Genomic DNA, 15,818 nt, shown 5'->3' on the forward strand with positions numbered 1-15,818 from the left:
TGTGATTCACACCTTTCCAGTGTTTTTTTTTAAAAAATCAATCATTGATTTACTTTTAATATAATGGAAACAGAGAACTCGGTTCTGATTACTGAATGAACATGGAACTTCTCATTATAATTCCTTCACTTGTCTCAAAGTGTCTGTTCATTGTGTTAACAACACTAATCATGTTTGCATTGTTTAAGTATATAGTTGAACTATCTTGAAAAAGAAGATGATACCACTGTAATGGCAGAAAGTGAAGAGGAACTAAAGAGCCTCTTGTTGCGAGTGAAGAAGGAGAGTGCAAAAGTTGGGTTGAAACTAAACATTAAGAAAACCAAGATCATGGCATCCGGCCCTCTCATTTCCTGGCAAATAGATGGGGAAGAAATGGAGGTTGTGACAGATTTTATTTTCCTGGGCTCCAAGATCACTGCAGACGGGGACTGCAGCCAAGAAATTAAAAGATGCTTGCTTCTGGGGAGGAAAGCCATGGCAAATGTAGACAGCACACTAAAAAGCAGAGACATCACCCTGCCAACAAAAGGCTATGGTCTTCCCAGTTGCAATGTATGGCTGTGAAAGTTGGACCATAAGAAAGGCTGAGCACCAAAGAATTGAAGTATTTGAACTATGGTGCTGGAGAAGACTCCTGTGAGTCCCTTGGACTGCAAGGCAATCAAACCAGTCAGTCCTAGAGGAGATCAACCCTGACTGCTCTTTAGAAGGCCAGATCCTGAAGTTGAAACTCAACTACTTTGGCCACCTAATGAGAAGGAAGGACTCACTGGAGAAGAGCCTAATGCTGGGAAGGTTGAGGGCAAGAGAAGAAGGGGACGACAGAGAATGAGGTGGCTGGATGGAGTCACTGAAGCAGTAGGCATGAGCCTAAATGGACTCCAGAAGATGGTAGAGGACAGGAAGGCCTGGAGGAATGTTGTCCATAGGGTCGCAATGGGTCGGACACGACTTCGCAACTAACAACAACAACAACATCTTGAAAAATCACTTAGATTCAGGAGAAAGGTGCTTGTGAAAGGGTCTCTCTATAGTTCTATGATTAGGTCTTATGTTCTTCAAAGAAATAGATGTTTTAAAGTTTGTAAAAGCCTATGTTATTTTATAAATAGTTGATTTCGGGGGTCCTGACTATAAATTTTTCCCAAGAAATCTTCTTAGAATATACTGATTCCATGAGAAAGATTCATGTGATTATTAAGTTCATACAAGTAGGTAACTTAAGTGTAGATTCAAAATGTTTAATATTCCTATAGAATAGATAATTTACAGTGAAATAATTTGTAAACAATTCTTCAGTTAAATGGGCAGGTAAATAAACACATTTATCCTTGCATACTTTTTTAATGGAAGGGCAGTCCAAAAGATTTGGTTCTTTCTCTTTGTTTGGTTCTCTCTTTTATCTGGAAGACTAAAAATTTAACACAATCTCCTCCGACTGAAAAAGTTAGGCTCCTCCCACCCAAATAATCTATTTCTATATTTTTCAGTGAACTGAGAAAATGATTTTTCTGTTCAAGTAAATTCAAGTACAATAAAAGCAATAAAAAGCTTTAGAACTGAAAATGAAGATATTAAAGGGTTTTTTTCTTAAAAAACCACAAACTTCTGCCCCTAGGATTAACTAGTAAGGAACAAGCAGGGAGGAAACATGCCACAAACTAACATTTGGCAGAGCAGCTATGAAGGCCTTAGAAAAGATGCTCAGGTACTGTGGTCTTTCTGTACCTACAAAGGTCAAAAATGTGCATGCAATGGCATTTACTGTGACTCTTCATGGAAACAAAAACTGGATTTTTAAGAAGGAACAGTACTCGTGATTTTGAACTTTGGAATTGGAGAAGTCTTCTGTGAATACTGTTTAGTCAAGTAAACAAAGAAATGGATCAAGTCATTGATCATTTGAACAAGTCAATCTAGAGGTCTCACTTGAGACACAAATGCACAGGCTTAAATTATTTTACTTGGAACACATTGTACAAATACTTAGTTCTATGCATGAGGCTCTAACACTGCGAAAGATGGAAAAAAAATGTGACAAATAGCAAGGTGAATAGATTCACTTTACAATGGCGATGAGTGCACTATAAAAGACATGAAAGATCAAGTAACGGACTGATCATTATAGAGAAAATCTACTTAGGTGATCATCAGGAGTCAACATTGACTTGATAGCATATATGCATTTAATCAATCTTCATAAATTATTATTATTATTATTATTATTATTATTATTATTATTATTATTATTATTATTATTATTATTATTATTAATTTTATTTGTATACCGCCCTTCTCCCAAAGGACTCAGGGCGGTGAACAGGGCAGTGCATGTTAAAAGACAAAATACAAAAATTAAAAGAGATTAAACAAAATACCCACAACTCTTACAATAAGTTAAAACACATTAAAAAAACCCAACCCCATCCCATCAGGCCAGGCCAGCTTGTTCGAAGAGGTAAGTGTTACAATATCATAAAAGATGTTCTTATAAATTTATGGTTAAATAAAAGTAATCAAATATATTCATTCAATCAATCAAATAAATAAAAGTAATTCTTAGAGAAAATAGAATCAGGAAATCATGGCTGTAGAGGGCTATATAAAAGAAAACATTGAGTTTTGACACAAAACAAAATATTTGAAAATCTGATGGCAGCCAGAAAAATGTTCAAGTCAAAATTTTGGCTAATGATAATTTGTAGACTAGTTCAAGAGTGATTTTCTATCACTAATATTTTAGGAGTGTGTTATGTCATTTTGAGTGTTTTGATTCATCCTTGACAGCTCTGACATTCTTTTATTCATAATGGCTTTAAGACAAACAACACATTAAGTAATTAGTTTCAAGCAACATGCTAGGCCAATATTTAACAAATCACATTTTGACTTGGTGTAATGCATGAATCCAGTGTTTGGTGCCAATCTCTTCATCCTGCTCTATCAGAACAGGAATGTTAGATCTAAAAATTCTCTACATCCTGTTTTCCTAAATCTAATAGCAAATATTCTGGTGAAAAATAGCAGGAAGAAACCATTTATTCATTTTCTGCTCATAATAAGAGAGAGAGAGAGAGAGAGAGATAAGAAAAAAGAATAAAAAATGTGATAGCTACTTCCAATCTTGAGGTTTCAAATAACATCATTCTCTAGATCAGAGATCTCCAACGTTTCTGGCCTTATGGACCGGTGGTGGGGGAAGAAGGGGGAATGGTTACATGCAAACGGTGGGAGAACGTGCATGTGTGCTCAACTCCATTTGAATGAGGGGCAGGCACATGCACCCACTGCTTGTACAAATGGAAGTGCATGCATGCATTCACCCGCCACTTCTGCAACCTGGTTCCGAATGGGTTGTATCCCAGTAGTGGGCCATGGCCTGGGGGTTGGGGACCCCTGCTCTAGATGATTGAACATATACCTTGAGATCCTCTACTGTGTAGTCTTTTCTCAGTGTAATTTGAAATACTTCAAGAGAGCCAAGGTAGGCAGCTAGTCTTGATAAACTTTGTTTTCCGCTGCCACCAACTCCAATCAAAAGTGCATAACCACAAGAGGACTCCAAGATTCTGTTAATACGACATCTGATAATGAAAAAAGAACAGCACATTAGTAGCTGCATCATAATATTGCAGTTCTCATGTAGGGATATTGCATCTGTCTTGTGCAAAATAGAATCATTTCATTTCATTTCAGATATAATAATTTTTCTTGATAAACATCATGAAAGATTTTGACATATGATGATTATTACTCTCTTACTAATATATCCTAGTTTTCCTCTGGAAACTCAAGGAGGCAACTAATATATCCTAGTTTTCCTCTGGGAACTCAAGGAGGCACATAGAGATGTTTCTGCTCATGTTACCCTTACAGTAGTAATCCTGTAAAGGAGACTGACCTGAAAAATAGAGGCTGACTGGGAAATATCCAGTGTACTATGTAATCACGTTAACAACAACAAACAACCCATATCTGACATAGACATATCAGCAATTTATCATCAATCTGTGACATCCATAAGGGTGCGTATGTATGTGTCAAAATTAACAAAATGGTTGATGAAAACTGTGAAACAAGTTATGCTGCCTTTTAACATGTGCATGCTGGCACAGGTACAAAAGCAATCAACCATCCAGCAACCATCTTGCCAATTTTAACACTTCCCTTGATAGTGAAATGTTTTTGGTCTTACTGGAGAATACATGAACAAGTAGGTGTGGATATGTATCTACTATATGAAAGATAATAAGCAAACATCTCAATAAGTAAGTATTTCTAGCTTCAGATATCATTTTCATAAGGACATTATACTTGAGGCTACAGGGAATACTGAGGGCCAAATTTCTAAAGGCTCTAAAGTGTAAGGCTTAATCCAACCAATTTGATTTTTAAAATGCCTTAAATATAAAAAGGAACCCACTATGGGGCTTGGAAAATCACAACACAGATGTTCAAAGGTTGCCCCAGATCACACTTTTTGTATCCTTGTTATACCAATGAATGGGCAAGATTCAGCAGCTGAAGACTTTTATGCCTTGTTCATGTTTCTCTATATGTAAATAAATAAATCCAAATTAAAACACCCAAAACTAAACATTTACTTACACATGCTGAATAGCATCCTCAAATAAAATCAAGTTCATTGATGCATATATTTCATTGTAGTTTTCTAGCGCCTCGAGGAGTATCTTTCTCAGCATTTCCCAGCCTTTGACAGGCATATAGTTATGGTCTGCCACACCATTTGCAAAATGACAGTAAATAAGAGGCTTTTGTAGAAGAACATGATCTTCCACATCCTGGCAAGTTGGCAACATGGCAACAAAAAGAGAAACTTAATATCTGAAATGCATTGCAATGTACTTTGCCAATCAATCATTTATTATTGAGTAGCCATAAGGCCACATCAAATATCTTTCCATAAATGTTTCAATGTCAAAACTTTTCGCAGTTGCCCCAAACCAAAGGCAACTCATGTAACCTTGTTTAACAAGATTTATTCAGACAAAAGGAATGAAGTTACAAGAATTTATACAACTGAACTATTTACCATTTAAAAACAATTTATTTCCCAATACATTATGATATAGATTTTCTTGGTTTCTTTCTAATAGCTTTCCTGTGAATTCAGAAGGAAGCAGTTCATTTCACTAATGGCAGAACAATCTGCAGGTGGCTGTTTACAAAAACTGTCTTCTAATTTCCTCCTTCCATTATATATTCAAGATGGACAGTATTTGATATTTATTTGTTATACATACGTAGGGGTGTGGGTTTATACATATGTTGTATATAGTATGTTTAGGTGTGTGTCACGTATGTGTTTCATTTTGAGAGCAGGGGCAACTAACTTTCATTTTTGATGTGTGCCGTTGTGCCCACAGTAAAAAAATGACAATAAAGGTTATCTTATCTTATCTTATCTTATCTTATCTTATCTTATCTTATCTTATCTTATCTTATCTTATCTTATCTTATCTTATCTTATCTTATCTATCTTATCTTATCATCTAATTCTCAGTCTAAACATTGATCATGATATATTTATCAAAAACATGGTACATGTTTTTTTTATTTTTATTGTCAATGATTGATGTCTGCCTGTTTTTTCTTCATTTTTATTTTTTTTACCTATTTTGGAGGGAAAAAACTTTAGTGATAATTTAATTTTTTTTAAAAAAAGATCATGACAGCGAAGAGTGCCAGCTTTAGCATTTCAGCAGCTGGGATCCATGTGCATAACTGACTTAGCATTACAGGTTTCAAGCCATCATAGCTGTAATTATGTCTATGTTATAAGAATTAATCAGAGTATACACGATCCTAGTATGGAAGGTCAGGGAAGATCTGGCTGCTTTGTTTCACAAGGGAGAGAGGGATAATAATTTAAACTTTCCCTGAACATTTTTTCTCTTCAAAGCCGTTTTTCCCTACTTTTAAAGCCTACTTGCTGAGGTGGAAAACTTAAGACATAAGAAACAAATAATGCACGGTCCTTAAGTTTATGTAAATAACTGCACCATCAAATTATTGAGAATACTTTGAAAAAAGCAGATTATTTAAAACTAAATAAAAGAATTAAATTTAAATGGTTAAACTCCTTTTTTTGCTTGTCTGTACTCCAAATTTTCTCTTAGTAATGTCCATCATAAATCCACTATCAGAGCCAGTTAACCTAGCAGGAAATTGAAATGCTAACTATATATAGTTAAACAATATATTTCCTATGCAGAAGAACTGTCTATAAAAAAATCTTTTTTATTACTATAAATATATGCGGAATAAGGGTGAATTAGCTGTAAAATGATCGAACAACATGGTGTTTTAGGACACAATTTTAAAGGGAACCCTACATCACCAAAGTTAAAAAGACATGCTATTTGGGATCTTCACAAATTATTAAAATTTCTTTTAGTTAGAAAAAGCATATAAACAAAATAAAACACTGTTGAGCACTCCAGAGATCTCACTGACTGGTTGTCTTTTTCTGAAAAGACCATAATGAACTCTTCTCAAACCAAAACAGTAATCACTATGTCTTTTATAATATTTAATGTAGATGCATTTTAGGAGCTTATGGTTATAAAAGAAAGTAGTATGTTACATTAGTGTTTTCTTTGCATTTATTTGTGTTTCATTTCTCTTTCATGGATCTTTGACCATTAAAAGAATTTTCAAATAATTAGTGGTAGATAAATACTAGTTATTTACCTCAAAATATTTATGTGCAGTATCTATCAACTTTTTATGAAACAAATTGCAATCTTTTTCTTCTATTAATTTATCTCCATAAACACGTGAAGACTCATGAAGCCATAAACGAATAAGATCATGTGGATGCTTCAAACACTCCAGTTTAGCAAACCGAATCCCCTTTAAATGAAAAGGGAAGGTATGTTAAAAGTATTATAACACACAATCAGCAAGATATGCAGAACACATAAAGCTGGTAGCAACAGCTTGATTTCTAAACTGAGAACTACATGTAAACCATACCTTCCAACAATTACATGCCCAGCTTTTTTGAAACTGCTTTTTCTTAATCTTATTTACATTCAAAATATATTTTTTTTCTTTGTAATTATGCCATGCTATCAAGATAAGAGGATTTCTGGTGGCGACGCGGCGCCGAAGACAGCCGCCTCCAGGCTGTCCGCTCCGCAGCTGTGTTTTTCCATCGTAAACAGTGCCGATCAGCTGTTTAGATGGATTTGAAGCCCCCTCCTCGGGAGAAGAGGAGGGGGTGAGGCCCCAGGTAGGGGTTGAGCTCTCCGGGGCCGCCTGAGCTTAGAGTTTGGGTGGCTGAAGGATTGAGCCCCCCCGAAGCCTGGGTTGCTCCGAGCTGCGCAGTGTCTCTGCTCCGTGATTTTTGGAGCAGAGCCAGGCGTTAGCAACCACCCCTGCCAGAAGGAGTACTTTTGAGTATCAAGATGCAGGCAGAGCGGTACAGGAGGTCAAGGTGATGTGGACTTTTATTTTTTACTCTCTAGCTCAAGGGATTTTATAGCTTTAAAGTGAAAGTGCGCAATAAGTGAAAGTGATGAAAGATGGCGGCCAAAACTTCTAAAGTTTTTCGGAATGCGGGGTTTTCCCCGGTGCAACAGACCTCGTTGCAAGCTTTGCTTCCTCCTGTACCTCCTCCGGCGTTGACGCTTAAGGATTTGCAAGATGCCCTTGAAAAGCATTCACAATTAATGTCTGATATGATGGATGAAAAGTTGAAAAAGCTGGAGGAGAAGTTGGAGAAGAAGATGGAAGAGAAGTTTAGAGCAATGAGGGTAGACATGTTGTCTATGATTGAAAGTGTAGCTGAATGTGTGCAACAGCTGGATGTTAAAGTGAAGGATCTCAGTCAAAAGAACTCTATATTAGAAGCAAAGATATTAGAGAATGAAAATATAAATGAAAATTTAAGGGACAAAATGGATGGAGAATTGAGCCTTGCTCAGTATCATCAGATGCAGTATGCTATTAGAATCAGGGGTTTAAAGGAGAATTCTAAAGAAGATTTAAAGCAGCTGATCTCTGAGGCTTTGGAAGCGGTATTGGGTCAGCCAGCATCTGAAATTGAGGGAAGTATGGATAAAATTTTTCGTGTTAATTCATGGATTGCAAGACAGAGGAAGTTACCCAGAGATGTGGTGGTCTATTTTACAAAGAGAGTAATTAGAGATGAAGTCATTCAAGCTGCTTATGATACTAAATTGATAGTTGCTGAGCAAGAAGTCTTGGTTTTAAAAGAGATTTCTCCAAAGATTTTAAAGAGAAGGAAAGATTTTGCATTTCTTGTACAGGAACTTAAGAAATGTGATATCAAGTTCAGATGGGAGATTCCAGTTGGACTGGTGGTAATGTATGAAGGTAAAAGATATTGTCTGGTCACTGTGGCCCAGGCACGTGATTTTTATAGCAATGTGTTAAAAGCAAGCCCCCTACCACATCTGGAAGTTGCAAAGGGATATGGTGAGGGAAAGCTTCAAGAAGTTGCAGATAGACGGATAGAGGAGAATGGTGCTGGAGGGGATCAAGTTACAGTTTCATCGGTTGCTGTAGGAGAGCAGAGGATGACGCGTGCCGCCCCAAGACGAGCGAGACGAGAGCAAGAGGAAGACCAGCAGAAAGTTATGGAACCTCCAAAGCGTACTTACAGCGAAGCTGTGGGAGGGGCGCGGCTTAAAGAAGCTGAAGGGGTCATTTCAGATATGCTCCAAAAGCTTTGGAGTGTCAAGATTGGTGACTAAATTTCTAATTTAGAATGTCAACGGATTGAATTCATCATAGAGGAGAAAGAAAGCTTTTTAATATTTAAAATAATTTAAGACTGATATTATTTGTTTGCAAGAAACGTATATTAGGGTTGTGGACCAAAAGTATTTATTGAATTTAATTGGGTACGCAAGCTTCTAATCAACAATAAGTTGATTTTTTTTAATTTACTATAAACAAAGGCTACCTAATTGGATTATAAAAATTTTTTAAATTTTTTATCTTATTTTTATTGGAGATTGGAATGGTGTCCTAGGCGTATAGATGGATGATTTGGAACTGCGAGATATTTGGTGTGATATATGTAAGAACTATTTTTGATTATAGCTCAGTATGGTTGGAGATTAATAAGGTTAATAGAAATAGGCGCTTTTGGCGCATAATTGAGAATTTGTCTAGAGATTAGAGAAATGTGGGAGAAGGTAAATGGTAGATGAAAGTTTTTTCTTTGAAATTAATATGAATAAGGATTGGGATTAAGAAATTTTATTTAGCATTTGACTAAAGTTCCTTTTCTGTTTTTTTCTCTTTTTTTCTTATTTGTAATATTATTATTGTTTGTAATCATTTTACATGAGCCAGAGGGTGATAGAATTAATAGTTTATTGTTGATAGTATATGGATGCTAATGTTTGTTTTTCGTTTTTATACCCTGTATTTAGCTCTGGGAAGTCGGGGAGGGTGGGGGAGGTGGGAATGGGGGAGAGGGATAGGGAGGGTTAGATGGGGGTGGGGGAGGGGGGATTAAAGTTAAAATGTATTGTAAAACTTTTTAAATAAAAAAAAAGATAAGAGTGGGATTTGGCAATTTATGTTTCAGCAACTTTTGGAAATGGATTTTGGGGAAAACTTTATGAATGCAATTTATGCAATTTATGACAAACAGACTGCTAGAGTAATTGTAAATGGAGACTACACAGAAAACTTTGATATTAAAAAGGGCACAAGACAAGGATGTCCTTTATCACCGTTGTTATTTATATAATCTTGGAAGTATTGAACAGAAATATTAGAAAAGATTCTGAGATCAAAGGACTGGAGATAAAGGGTGAAAAATATAAATTGCAGGCATTCGCAGATGACTTGGTCTTTATACTGGAAGAACTTCTGGAAACGAGCATGAAATTGTTGGCCATAATAGAACAATATGGTGAGGTCACAGGCCTGATAATAAATAGAGAAAAGACTAAAGTTTTGCCAAAGAACTTAACAGAAAAACAGAAAATGCAACTTGCAAGAAAAACAAATCTTCAAATAGTTAAAAAAGTTAAATACTTGGGAATTTATTTAACAGCAAGATGTATATAACAGTGAAAGAAGACAACTATACAAAACTATTAAAACAAATAAAACTGGACTTAGAAAACTGGAAAAATCTCCAACTGTCAATATTGGGGAGAATAGCTACAATTAAAATGAATATCTTACCGAAAATACTTTTTTTTTATTTCTAACCATTCCGGTAAAATTAGAAAAAGCCTTTTTTTGATGAACTGAATACTATAATATTGAAATTTGTTTGGCAAGGGAAGAAAGCATGAATTAAAGTGAAATTGCTACAGGACGTTAGAGAAAGGGGAGGACTTGGACTTCCAGACTGGAAGTTATATTACCAAGCAGCTATTTTAACGTGGATTAAAGAATGGATAACACTTAGAGACAAAAGATTACTATACCTAGAGGGCCATGACCTGCAGATTGGCTGGCATGCCTTTCTGTGGTATGGAAAGAATAAAGCGCATAGATACTTTCAGAACCATGCTATAAGAAATGCCCTTCTTCTAGAATGGGAAAAAATGAAAGAAAAAAAATTATACTAAGAGACCTGAATGGCTTTCAACAATGGAAGCCTTTGGACTTCCGGTGGCTCCGCGGCGACGGAGGGAGCCTTCCCGGGCTGCCCGCGGCTCAGCTGTTGTTTTTTTCGCCCGAAACAGCGCCGATCAGCTGTTCGGGCGAATCCGAAGCCCCCTCCTTGGGAGAAGAGGAGGGGGCGAGCTCCCAGGTAGGGGTAGAGTTCTCCAGGGCCGCCTGAGCTTATGGCTTGGGCGGCTGAAGGATTGAACTCCCCCGTAGCCTGGGCTGCTCCCAGCTGGCCGTCGCCTCTGCTCCTGATTCTTGGAGCAGAGCCAGCCGTCTGCGACCACCCCTGCCTGAAGGAATGACTATGATTTAAAGGAGCAGGCAGAGCGATACAAGAGGAAATGGTAAAGAGGATTACTATGTTTTACTCTCCAGCTTGATGGACTTTTTTGGATTACAAATCTGAAGTGAAAGTGCGTCATATTTGGTAAAAGATGGCGGCTAAACCACCTCCTAAAACTCTTCGGAGTGCTGGAACTTCTCCCGTGCAACAATCATTATTGCAGGCGCTGCATCCTCCTGATGTATTGACATCAAAGGACTTACAAGATGCTCTTGAAAAACATACCCAGGTAATTTTGGAATCAATTAATATTAGATTTGCACAGATGGAGGAGAAATTGGAGAAATTGGAGGAGAGAATGGAGGAGAGGATGGAACAGAAGCTCAAAGCGATGAGGGTAGACATCTTGACTTCAGTGTGTAAAGTGGCTCGGTGTGTGGAAGAATTGGAGGAAAAGCTAGAAGACTTGACTCAAAAGAATGCTATATTAGAAGCAAAAGTATTGGAGAATGAAAATAAAATGGAAAAGGAACTGTGTCTTGCTGAATATTTCCAGATGCAGTTTGCCATTAGAATTAGAGGCTTAAAGGAGAATACTAAGGAAGATCTAAAGCAGCTGGTTTCTGAGGCTTTTGAAATAGTGTTGAAACAGCCAGCATCTGAAATAAAAGGAGGCATGGACAAAGTGTTTCGTGTGAATTCATGGATTGCCAGACAGAGGAAGTTGCCTAGAGATGTGGTGGTATATTTTGCAAAAAGGGAAACTAGAGATGAAGTTATACAAGCTGCTTATGATACTAAAGTTATGATTGCTAATCAAGAAGTTTTGGTCTTAAAAGAAATTCCTCCAAAGATTCTAAGGAGAAGGAAGGATTTTACATTTCTTGTGCAAGAGCTCAAGCAACGAGATATAAGGTTCAGATGGGAGATCCCAGTGGGGTTGATGGTGACGCACGAAGGTAAAAAGTACCGTTTGGTTACTGTGATGCAAGCGCGTGATTTCTACAATAATGTTTTAAATGCAACGCCATTAACACTTTTGGAAGCTGGAAAGGGATCTGGAGAAGGACTGCATCAAGAGGCCGAAGATGGTCAGATAGAAGACAACGGTGTTGGAGGAGATCAAGATACAACCTCGTTGGATGAATCTATAAAACAGAGGGTGACGCGTGCTGCTGCAAAACGATCTAAGAAGAGAAAGTAGCAGGAATCGCAGAAGTCTTTGGAACTTTTACGATATAGTCAAGTAGTCAAGTAGGGGAGGGGGGAAAAGATTTGGGTGTAGACGCAATATATTTCTATATTTGGTGGTTTTGTGGAAAGGGTGAGCTTTTTTGGATTAAAGTTCAAGTTTTGTTTGCAATTTTTTTTTCTTTTTTTTTGTTGTGTTTGGAATAATTATAGATGTGGTACTGGAAGAGGAACGGTCGATTACTGAAGAGTTGATTTTAAAGTTTTTTGATTTGGGATCCTTGGTTAATTTGGAAAATTATTTGTAAGAATGTTATATCATGGAATGGATAAAATGGATGGAGTTTATTTAGGATAAGTATAGGGTTGAGAAGGGTTTTTTTTTTTCTTTTTCCTTTTTTTTGTTTTTAATATATGTTTAATACTATTAAGGTTTGTTCCATTCTATATAAGCTAGAGAGTGTCCTTTTCTTATTCTAGTTTTTTTTTATATATATATTTAATATTGTTAAGGTTTGTTTTATCCTATATAAGCTAGAGAGTGATGGATTTTAGAATTTATAGTTGTTAGTATATGGCTGCTTAGGTTTGCTTTTTTATATATATATATACCTTGTATTCAGCTCTGGGAAGTAGGGGGGGGGAGGGGGGGAGGTAGGGGGGGAGGAGGGTGGGGGGAGGAGGGGAGGTAGGGGGGGAGGAGGGAGGGGGAAGGGGGGTTTTTCAAGGGAAAATTGTATTTTAAAACTTTTCAATAAAAAAAAAAAAAAAAAAAAACAATGGAAGCCTTTGCTTACCCAAACTTAATTAACTATGATAAACTTGTAACATATAAAGACATACTGGACAATGAAGGAAGATTGAAATCCAGACAAGACTTACAACAACAAGGTATTGACCTATCATGGTGGCCATATTTACAAATTCAATCAAGATATGAAAAAGACATGAAAGCACCAGGGCTCTATAAGGAACAGACAGAACTTGATCATACATTGCTAAAAACAGATGAAAAGCTGATTAAAAAACTCTATAGAATACTGCTTAACTTAAAGATGGAGGAGGAACAAGTTAAAGAAACAATTATAATATGGGCAAAAAATGTTGGACATATTATAGAGCTTGAAGAATGGGAAAAGCTATGGGATAGAAATATTAGATTAACCAAAGCGGTATCATATAAAGAAAATTTCTATAAAATGTTTTATAGATGGCACATGACACCAGTGAGACTAGCTAAAAGGTTTAAAAATACTTCAAATGTTTGTTGGAAATGTAATCAAAGACCAGGTACTTATTGCCATATCTGGTGGTCATGTCCTAAAGCAAAAAGGTTTTGGCTTAAGATACACTTACGGTTAGAGAAGATGATTAAAAAACAAATAGAATTTAAACCAGAATTGTTTCTCTTAGGAATGATAGGCCCTAACTATGTCAAGGAGAGCAGTTACTTAATGTTACATGTATTGACAGCAGCGAGAATTATGTATGCCCAATATTGGAAAAATGAAAAGCTATCGACTGAAGATGTATTAATTAAGAAAATATTGGATTGTGCAGAAATGGATAGACTAACTTTAGAGATTAAAAGATAAGAGTGGGAACCAATACATACGTTCTTAGGACACTCTTAAATGAATGAAGGCCCAAGTTAAATTCTGACACTATTATAACCCATTATTTCTCCTTGTCTTCAAATCGAATCATATTTGTTTTAAATGCAATAAAATTGATTTCTTCAATCAATCAAAATAGAACTGGAAGGGACCTTGGAGGTCCAACTCCCCTTTCAAGCAGGAGACCCTATACCATTTCAGACATAATATCACACAATCATTCTCTTCTTAAAAACTTCCAATGATGAAGCACCCACAACTTTTGATGGCAAGCTGTTCCTCTGGTTAATTGTCCTCACTGTTAGGAAGTTTCTCCTTAATTCCAGGTTGCTTCTCTCCTTGATTAGTTTCCACCCATTGTTTCTTGTCCGGCCCTCTGGTGCTTTGGAAAATAAATTGCCCCCCTCCTCTTTGTGGCTCCTCTTTGAGCCAGCAGTGTGCTGCAGCTGCCAAAAAAGCCAACACAGTGCTAGGCTGCATTAACAGAGGGATAGAATCAAGATCATGTGAAGTACTAATACCACTTTACAATACCTTGGTAAGGCCACACCTGGAATACTGCATCCAGTTTTGGTCACCACGATGTAAAAAAGATGTCGAGACTCTAGAAAGGGTACAGAGAAGAGCAACAAAGATGATCGGGGGACTGGAGGCTAAAACATATAGGGAACGGTTGCTGGAATTGGGTATGTGTAGTTTAATGAAGAGAAGGGTGAGGGGTGACATGATAGCAGTGTTCCAATATCTCAGGGGCTGCCACAAAGAAGAGGGAGTCAAGCTGTAAAGCACCTGAAAGCAGGACAAGAAGCAATGGATGGAAAGTAGTCAAAGAGAGAAGCAACCTAGAACTAAGGAGAAACTTCCTGACAGTTAGAACAACTAACCAGTGGAACAACCTTCCTCCAGAAGTGGTGAATGCTCCAACACTGGAAGTTTTTAAGAAGAGACTGGCCAGCCATTTGTCTGAAATGGTATAGGGTTTCCTGCCTGAGCAGGGGGTTGGACTAGATGACCTCCAAGGTCCCTTCCAACTTCTTCTTCTTCTTCTTCTTCTTCTTCTTCTTCTTCTTCTTCTTCTTCTTCTTCTTCTTCTTCTTCTTCTTCTTCTTCTTCTTCTTCTTCTTCTTCTTCTTCTTCTTCTTGTTATGATGATGATGATGATGATGATGATGATGATGTACTGGAATACCATCATGTCCCCCCCTAGTCCTTCTTTTCTCTAGACTAGCCAAACCCAAATCCTGCAACTGTTCTTCATGTATTTTAGTCTCCAGGCTTTAAATCATCTTAGTTGTTCTTCTTTGCACTTTTTCCAAAGTCTCAACATCATTTTTGTAATGTGGTGAGCAAAAGTGGATGAAGTATGCCAGGTGTGGCCTTACTAACATTTATACATTCTTATTATATTAAATAAATTCAATTTTTGCATGAAAATAAGAGTATTGTTCCTTACAGACCTGGAAGATATTAGAGAGATCTCGAAGGTTGAAAATGTAATGGAATTTAATAGCTGTGGGGAGAAAGTTCTGAACCATTGTCTGGTGAAGCCATATCGCAGCTTGAATCAGGGAAGGTCCATGATTTAATAGAGATGGGTTAAAATTATATAGCTGAAAATGGAAATCAAGAATCTTGCCATAGATGGTGCTCAGAGCATCAGCAGAGGGAAAATTCATAGCAAACACAGCAAAATGCCTCTAAAATAAAAAGGAGATATTAAGTTTTAGTGTTTGTGATATTGTTATATGAATAGCTACTTAAGAACACATTTGTGAACAAATGACAATAGTTAATAATGTACATTTCATGCAATTTTACTTTTAAATCTACAAAAGAACTATTTCTAAGTGAACAATTTCATATGATGCTCTTTGTTGTTGTTAGCTGTGAAGTTGTGTCTGACCCATTGCGACCCTATGGACAACGTTCCTCCAGGCCTTCCTGTCCTCTACCGTCTTCTGGAGTCTCTTTAAGCTCACGCCTACTGCTTCAGTGACTCCATTCAGCCACCCCAATCTCTGTCGTCCCCTTCTTCTATTGCCCTCAATCTTTCCCAGCATTAGGCTCTTCTCCAGTGAGTCCTTCCTTCTCAG

At 37.0% G+C, this 15,818-nt stretch overlaps 1 protein-coding gene across 1 annotated transcript in view; it reads right to left on the reverse strand.

The window, feature by feature from the left end:
• DNAH11 (dynein axonemal heavy chain 11) overlaps positions 1-15,818 on the reverse strand; it is a gene marked incomplete at its 3' end in the record, with an annotated part of 227,874 nt that overhangs the window by 110,509 nt on the left and 101,547 nt on the right. The window contains 4 exon segments of the mRNA XM_081342997.1: positions 3,425-3,587; positions 4,612-4,805; positions 6,718-6,879; positions 15,183-15,422. Coding sequence (XP_081199123.1) covers positions 3,425-3,587; positions 4,612-4,805; positions 6,718-6,879; positions 15,183-15,422 — 759 coding nt within the window.

The sequence above is a fragment of the Vipera berus genome (genome assembly GCF_964194415.1).
Source record: "Vipera berus genome assembly, chromosome: Z".
NCBI classification, from domain to species: Eukaryota; Metazoa; Chordata; class Lepidosauria; order Squamata; family Viperidae; genus Vipera; species Vipera berus.